An 8,802-nucleotide genomic window follows, 5' to 3' on the forward strand; every position below is an offset into this window, starting at 1 on the left:
ACTACATAAAAATAATAGTACATCAATTTATGGAATCCTGTTGTGGCAACAATTCGAAAAGAATTGTAAAGCAACCAGACTAAGTTACTTGCTTGTTTAACTTACAATTTTTTCTCTAATATGCGCGTAGCCAACACATGCCTTCTTATATCCTGCCTCCATTCCCAAATCTTTTTCTTTATTTTTTCACTTTGTTCCTATAATTAAATGGTTAGTGAAATATAATATGCAAAAAAAGTAATTTTTTTTAAATAACAAACTACTAAAGAAAGGGAAAAAAGTATACATTGAATTATTCTTTCAATGAATTTGCAATAAACGGTTTCCACTAAGGTCCCACTGTCACTGTCGATAGGTGTGGGTACAACTTGGGTGGTAAAGTAGAGTAGTTACCATTTTTATCTCGAGCAAGACTCCTCAATCTAGTTCTAAATTGTCAATACAGGTTACCAGCACGATCAATTATCTTTCTCCAATGTTCATCTTCAACCCCACTAAAAGTTTCCTACACAATTGTTTACAATAAATCATTCAATGTTTTAAAACATGAAAATATTTTAAATGCAAATGACGTATATGGATATTTATGTTGTATCTTGTAGTTGTCAAGCCTTCATAATTTAACAGACATGTTGCACTTATAATCATGCCTAATTTCTATTTAAAGGCAGGAGAAGTAAAAAGTCATTGAATGTAAATACAAATAATTAGAAAATCTGAAAAATGCAAAAAAAAATTATGAAATATATTTCTTAAAAGATTCTTATTTGGTAATCACATCTTGTACATATGTGTCAGAGACTATTGAGAATTTAAATAATTTAACACTCTGTTGAGAATTTAACCTTGTACGATAGACATGTTTAAAGTGCTTGATCAATACAAAATAAAAGCCACATTTTCCTTTTTGTAAAATATAAAATTTGTAGAAAGCTTAAAAATATGTAGAAGGCCACTTTTACCGTGTTTTAGGAAAAATAAGCAAAACAAAGGGGTTGATTTATTTTAGGATTTTACAATAAAATGGCGAAATGTGATGGAGTGTTCTACTGGTCTTTATATACTAAAAAGCGATGAAATATACAAAGCCAAGAAAGCTAAAATTTTAACCATTTAACTTTTCTCCTGACCTTGCTCTAATTTTAACCAAAAATAACATTGGAGAAGAACATATTGTACCTTAACTTCATCTCATAAATTCTATTTTACAGTCTTCGGTTCCATTTTGCGCCAAATATCGCATGTAATTGGGATATTCCTTCTTGCATAACAATCGACAAAATGTACTAATATCATTGACGCTTTACCAATTGGTTGTCCCATTTCATTCCAATTAACCTAAAACACATTAGAGATAACTAGTACAAGTAAATAAAAATCTCCTACATAGTGTCAATAATTATATATTTTTAATTACCTATTGCACAACCTCTTCCCACTTGGGTGGCACAAGCATCCCTCGTTCCACCAGCACCACTTGCACTAGAGGATTCAATAGTCATAATCATGAACAAAGAATAAACAAAGAAATACAAATTTAATACAAGATCTGTACACAGGTTTATAAACAAAAATAAATACAGTTGTTGATACTTAATTGAATTTACTAGTTTCCTCTAGTCAATACAAAATTCTTATATTAAAAAGAAGCATAATCTAATATGAATATTTTATAGTACACTTATACTAATCACAATCCTAAACAAAGAAAACACAACAATTAATAGAAGACCACTGCACAGGTTTACAGAAAAATAAACACTTACTAAATTTAAGATATTAGTTTGCTCTAGTCAACACAAAATTGTTATATAGTATTAAACAAAAGCATAATCAAATTAGGCAGTTTTATAGTACCAGATAATAAAAGTACATAATTTAAAATAAACAGAATAAATAATATAAGACCAATTTATGAGACTAGCTTGTATAATAAGAAAGCATATATACATTTCTTAGATTTAATTTTTCTTTTGCATTTTTTGTTCGCCTTTGATGTTTTGTGCCTATGCAAATTGTAAAATTCAGGATTCACATATTCACCCTCATCATGATCATTTCCGGAGTAAAAACATTTATAATCATCACCTATGTCCATATTGGCATGAAAATTCATTCCAACAAAAGGATCATCAATATTATCAAGTTCTATATCTACACTATCACTGACTTGATAAGTGTTGAGTTTGTTTGAAAATACAACAATGGACCACTTCTTATGAACCGGATCAGTAACATATGAGCTTGTGTTGCCATTATGAGCGAATCATCTTTGTACCTAATATTTGTAAGATTACCCGTATAAACCCAGAGGCTTCAACTTGTACGCCTCCGACATTGTTAACCCAATCACAATCAAACACCGGTACTCTAAATCAAACATAATCGAGCTCCCAAATATTTTTAATCCTTCCAAAGTATGCGGTCTCATCTAAAACTAGTTCTTTTTTATTACTTGATGATTGGTGTAGTGTCGTATCAGTAATTGAAACTCCACTATTCTGCATTATGCTCCTTGCATCATGTTCCCTTGTGTTAAAGGTGTACCCATTCATAAGATAACATTTAAAAGAATACAAAAATAAATCAGGACATCTTGATAACCATTTAACTCGATATGGTATTGATTCGTTATTTTCAATTAACTTATTTGCAACATAAGTTTTGAACCAATCAACAAATGTGCGATTGTGTTCCACTTATATCCGGTTAGCACCTCTTTTTGGATGTTCTTCCCTGATTGTTTGCTTATGCAAGTCTACAAAAGGAACAACATCAATGGTGTTGTGTTAACATAAAGGTGCGCACAATGCCATTGTGTCCGATCGATCTCAAATTGTTGACCACCAATCACTACACCATAGATGGCCTATCGCAATGGTTTAATCATGGGTGTTACAAAATTATGTTACATTAGGTATGCTCATCTTAACCTACCGCAACGTAGTATTTTTGATATTACCATAGCTTTTGTAACATGTTACTATAGCTTCAAAGGGTTACATATGATAACATGTGGAAACTTATGTTACAATAGGGTGTTAATGGATAAAAAAGTAATATTTTACAAATAACTAAATATATATAATTATTTGACTTGAAAATTAATCATTCTTGATAATATAATTAAGCAATAATATTAATATTAGCAAAGATTGATAAAATATTTTTATTATTATTAATTATGTAAACTTTACTAATTAGTAACTGATAATTTTTTATTAATAAAAAATTTGAACACTATTTAAACATTAAAGTTTATTAAAAACTAATAAGTGAAAATAAGGGCAGTTTTTTGGACTCTCGTTGGGCTCAAGCAGGCAGGCTTTCAAAGTTTTCGTAGAAGCGGCAGTATTTTGGAAAACCCGGGTATTCAGACAAAGTTCAAATTTTCAATCACAAAAAACCTCTCTCAGCCCATCTTTCAGTCGCTCTCTCTCTCTCTCTCTCTCTCTCTCTCTCTCTCTCAGCTTTCAATTGAACTAGATTAGCTTAATTCGAGCTAGGGTTTTTAATTGGAATAAGGGGTTTTAATTGGAATTAGGGTTTAAATCATGCGGTTCTCCTTTTAATTGGAATTGGAATTGGGGGTTTTTAATTGGAATTGGAATTGGGGTACTAAATCTCTCTCTCATTTTGTGTATATGTATATATTACCTCTTTCTCCCTCTCTCTGATTTTGTTGTTGTTGTTATTGTATGTTTTTTGATTTTCTTATCATAATATATTCATGGAATGTTTGTGCACTGGCATGTCTACCGTCCACACTATATTTATTGAAACGATGTCTTCATATTTTATGTTCTGGTCAGATCTATATTCTGACCACCATCTTGATGGAACTGTCACCTTCAGAAGTTCACCACTCTCGTCTTTTGCATTAGGAGTAAGTATTATTTGTTCTTTTGTTTAGTTTCTTATGATCTTCTTATGAATTCCTATTATGTATCCCTATATACGATTATATTAGAGGAGTGAATTTAGACAGTTGAATGCCTGAATTGAAGTACTTTTTTATTTTATTTGATTTGAGTTGTGTGCTAAATTTACGTAATTGATGAAAACAGGGCCTAAGGAGTTCACATCTGTGTATTACAGTCTCCAGATATGGAGGGTGAGTGTTTAATATTTGTACTAGAATTGTTGGATTTAGGTATACTAGATATGTGATTTGGTGAATGTAATGGATGTGACTTGTATTCATATGTTTAGGAGATCTTTGAGAAGAATGATGGGGATATTAGTGGTAAAATTGATGCTTCTGAGCTGAGAGAGGCGCTGGTGAGCCTTGGATTTTTGGTGTCACCTCTGGACTTGCTGGTGTCCAAGTTTGACAAGACTGGTGGAAGGAACAAGGCTATTGAATATGACAACTTCATCGAGTATGAATCGATATCACCAGTTCTTGCTCTACTTTTATAAAAGTTAGAGTTTCTTCGAACTAAATCTAACTTTCTAACATTTTATTTTGTTTCCTCTTTTGTTTTTTGGTTGTTTTGATTACAGGTGCTGCCTCACTGTGAAGGTATAGCTTCTTTTTAAACATTATGGTTTTCTGAAAAAAAAATTCCGCACTGTGTATATTGTGGTTAGTTAGCTATAGACAGTAATTGTTGAGTTCGTAGGGAATTATTGAATTACATGTAGACTCCAGACTTTGACTAATATATTTTTGGTATAACACCTGTTGCGACTTGGAGTGTGAAAACTAAGATTGACATTATATTGTCCGTAAATATTGGACTAAGATATTGGCATGTGTCTGATGAATCAGTATCTCTTGCAGGGACTTACTGAGAAATTCAAGGAGAAGGACACTGCATACATGAGTTCATTCTGCATATTTAGAGCTACAAATTTCTAGTTATTTCCTAAAGTGTTGGTAATTTCTCCAGAAATAGAGTTCATAGTATTAATATCTAAGGATTAAATTTGTTGTGATCCAACCCTTTCTTCAGCTATATATGTGTAGTTAATACTTCTTCCATGATTAATGAATATTACTTAAACTTCTTAACTCTGATTATATACAATCTGATTATATCCTACTATGATTGTCGCCATACTTACATGGTCGGCGACTCTGCACCACGAATTAATGAGTACAACAGTCATATAGGGAACTATGCGTTAATTCCCGGTGACAGGCTTGCAGTTGTGCATACACAACATGAAGAGATTCCAAGCTCAACTTCACACGTAACTTCTGTGGATTGTAAGTTACAAGTTTTCTTTTGCAATGAAATATTATTGTATTTGATTGTTTTCCACCAAAGTTGGGATCCTGAAGGGTGCCGACCATGGGAGATGCTCTGATTAATTTGATAGACCATATATTGAAACTGTAATTGTCCATTAGCCTGATTTTGTCCAGCTCTATTAAAAAAATTTAATAACTGAAAGGTGATGTAAACTTAGAGTTGGTAGAATGTGTATGTTATGAATCTTACGAGATAGCAGATGCAGGTTTAATTAATCTATAGATATAACAAATAGAGAATAATTCATTTTTGTTATTATTTCAACAAGGCTATCTGATGGATACTCTGCTACCCTCTGAACCTCGAGGGCAACAACGAAGAAGAGTAGATGGGTTATATAAGTTATAGAATGTAATTAATTGGATGTTGTCTTGTAGACTAATAATATATGTGTATATATGAGGATGGTTGCTTGGTTTGGTGGTAAGATGTTTGTGATCAGCATATTCCTTTTTTTTAAAAAAAAATCTACTTATATCTATTTTCTTTTATAAACTGTTGTCTGTCCTAGTTACTCGTAAACATATACTGTAAAGAACATGAAATGTTAAACCCTTCTATTCTTCTTAAATTTCTTGCTTAAGTACTTATTTTAATTAAAGATATATCATGTGAGGCTGATTATGTTTCTGGTGCATATTATTAAAGAGTTTTGATTGTATAAAGTTTTTTGGGTCTAGTTCCACTGCAGAAGGTAACGAGCAAAAAAAGAAAAGAATAAAGGGAGATTAAGATATATCAAGAGTTTCCCCTTCGATGCGGAACCACCTGGATGCCCTTGCATGCTTAAAGGGTGAACAGGTATGCATTGCCTTGTGTAATCTAGCGCAGATATGTCTGTAAATATCACACAGTGTACTGTATCACTATTATTGTATGGTTTGTTTACTTTACAACATAGAGACTATTACTACAATCTTTAGCCGAAATCCTAATTTTATTTCTATTTGAAGCAGTTAAGTCCAGAAGTTTGGCCTCAAATTTAATATGCATAGTATGCATTATTTAATGTATACTTATATATAGCAACCTTAAACCTGATCAATTATGGCACTAGTGTTGTTGAAGCTGTCCAGTTAATGGTCAAACATAAAATTCTGAGTGTGCCTGTTGTTCATGTTGATACAGCAAAAAATGGTAGCTAGATGGAGAGATACATTGGCATCATTGAGTTTGCAGGCATTGTTGTATGTATATATGCATCATGTATGTAAAATAGTAGTTGTTATAGAATATAGAAGTACAATACTTTTGCATGGGGTATATATATAGGGTATTTTATGACCTAACCTTTGTTTCTTTCTCATTTCAGCTGTAACAACTATATATTTGTTGATGAATGCATATGTGTCAAGTTCTTGGCAGCTACTAGCAGGAACTGGATTATGTTTTGGGATGTAGATTAGTTAGTTGTATTGGTTAAATTTATTGTGATTTATGTAGATTGTAAACTGGTTATGGATGTAGTTGAGGTTATGAAATTTGGAATGTATTAGATTAATGTAATATATTTTCAAATTTTGTAGTCGATTTTACACTTTATAATATTAGTTTTTCATTTTTCTTCCTGGTAAATTGTTATAGTAGCTTCATAAAGTATTAGAGTAGGTTGTTCAAAGTGTTACCCCAGGTACCAATTTGATGCTAGCATTGTGGGACCCACATGCCACATCACCACTGCGGAACCTACATGCCACGTCACCACTGTGGGCCCCACTGGTGGGCCCCATTTTTTTTGAAAATTCTGAGTTCAAAGGTAACATACATATTGTGATACTATAGACATAGATTAATGTTACCTTTGACGGCTATTGTAGCACAAAAGTGAATGTTACACGAGGGCAAAAGTAATGTTACCTTAGGGGCCAAAGGTAACTCGAAAAAAAGCAACTTAATTTTTATGTTACCTTAGGCCTTTTTCTGGCTGTGGTAACACTTTTTTGGGCCTGTTGTAACATTTTCTTGGTGTTGCTGTAGGCCATTTATGGTGTAGTGAATTACAACTTCACTATCAATCCTACCACTGTGACGATCACTTGGAAGACCAGTTGCCTTTACGTTTGGAATAAATTCTGACCAAAACTCTCTTGCTTCTTTGAATAAATAACATTCTGCTATGCAACCCTCTGGTCCAGACCTATTTATCACATATTCTTTCAAAATTTTAAATATCGTTCGACCGGATACATCCATCTCATACGAGCAGGACCATACATCCTAGTCTCATAAATTAGGTGCAAGGTTAGATGAACCATGATGTCAAAGAAGGATGTTGGAAAATACATCTCAACCTCACAAAGTATCTCAATAATTTGTCGCTATAGATACAATATCCTTCTTGGATCAATGACTTTGTTACTCATAGATTTAAATTACCATCACAATTTTTTGATAGTTATTCACACCTTTTCAGGTAAGAGAGAACATATAGAAATTGGAAAAAATTCTCCATTATGACATGAAAATCATGTGATTTCAAACCCTTTAATTGAAGTCAATTGAAAAAATAAGACTCTTGATGTTTGATGAGTATCCTTCTAGCACCTTGATAGAATAAAGTATTTGCAGTAACACTCTCTTCTCATCTCTAGATAGAGTATGAGTGGCAGGAGGTAAATAGGGTTTTTTTCTTGGCTTCTCCACAGGGCCTAGTCCATTTTTTATCCCCATCTCCATCATATCCATCCATGCATTTAGACCATCTTTAGTTTTACCCTTGACACTTAACAAAGTACCAACTAGGCTGTCAAAAACATTTTTCTGCACATGCATGAGGTCGATGAAATGTCCAACTTAAATGTCCTTCCAATAACTCAATTTAAAGAAGATCGAATGCTTCTTCCAACCCCGAGTTGGAACATCCTTTGCAAACTCCTTACCAAACTGTATGTTTAAATTTTCCACCTTTTTAAACTCGTCATCACCTGATGGTATAGGAGGAGCATGTTGTTCTTCAACTTCCCCGTTGAATATTAAAGGCATATTTCTGTACCGATGGTTTGGTGCCAACCACCGCCTATGCCCCATTTAAACATATCTCACGTAATTTTTAAGTCTAATATGATCAGTCTCGTCACTGCATATAGGACATGCATAATAGCCTTTTTCCACTATATCCGGAAAGATTTGCATAAGCAGGAAAATCACTTATTGTTCCGAATAAACATGGCCTTTAATTGAAATTATTTTTTTCTACGTCCATCATATACTTCAATGCCCCCTTTTAATAGTAGTTTAAGTCCTCGATTAAAGGTGCAAAATAGACATCAATGTCATTCCCAGATTGTATTGGACCATATATCAAAGTAGACATTATCATGCGCTTCATACAAAGCCATGGTGCCAAATTATATATCATGAAAAATACATGCCATGTACTATAAGAACTTTTTTGAAGATGGTGCGGGTTCATTACATATATTGAAAGTGCTAGGAAAAGATTTTCTTGGTTCTTTCCCGAAATCCTTATGTGTATCATCAACTGTCTTCCACTGAGGTAAATCAGAAGGGTTTCTCAACAACCCATCATTAATTCGAGCAT

General features: G+C 32.9%; 1 protein-coding gene across 1 annotated transcript; it reads left to right on the forward strand.

Annotated features, from left to right (window-relative positions):
- The first annotated feature begins 4,057 nt into the window (after nucleotides 1–4,057).
- LOC141663688 (calcium-binding protein CBP-like) lies at nucleotides 4,058–4,864 on the forward strand. Its single transcript, XM_074469479.1, has 4 exons — nucleotides 4,058–4,114; nucleotides 4,213–4,382; nucleotides 4,507–4,525; nucleotides 4,787–4,864. The coding sequence occupies exons 1-4, from the start codon at nucleotides 4,058–4,060 to the stop codon at nucleotides 4,862–4,864; spliced, it is 324 nt and encodes a 107-aa protein (XP_074325580.1).
- The last annotated feature ends 3,938 nt before the right edge of the window (nucleotides 4,865–8,802 follow it).

This window comes from Apium graveolens, chromosome 6 (assembly GCF_009905375.1).
Source record: "Apium graveolens cultivar Ventura chromosome 6, ASM990537v1, whole genome shotgun sequence".
Classification (NCBI taxonomy): Eukaryota; Viridiplantae; Streptophyta; class Magnoliopsida; order Apiales; family Apiaceae; genus Apium; species Apium graveolens.

What these genes read in the sequence shown, in the direction of transcription:
- LOC141663688 (XM_074469479.1), top strand. Translation starts at nt 4,058, where the DNA reads ATGAAAACAGGGCCTAAGGAGTTCACATCTGTGTATTACAGTCTCCAG. An exon ending in ACAGTCTCCAGATATGGAGG is followed by an intron (nt 4,115 to 4,212) that starts GTGAGTGTTTAA and finishes TCATATGTTTAG; the next exon opens with GAGATCTTTGAGAAGAATGA.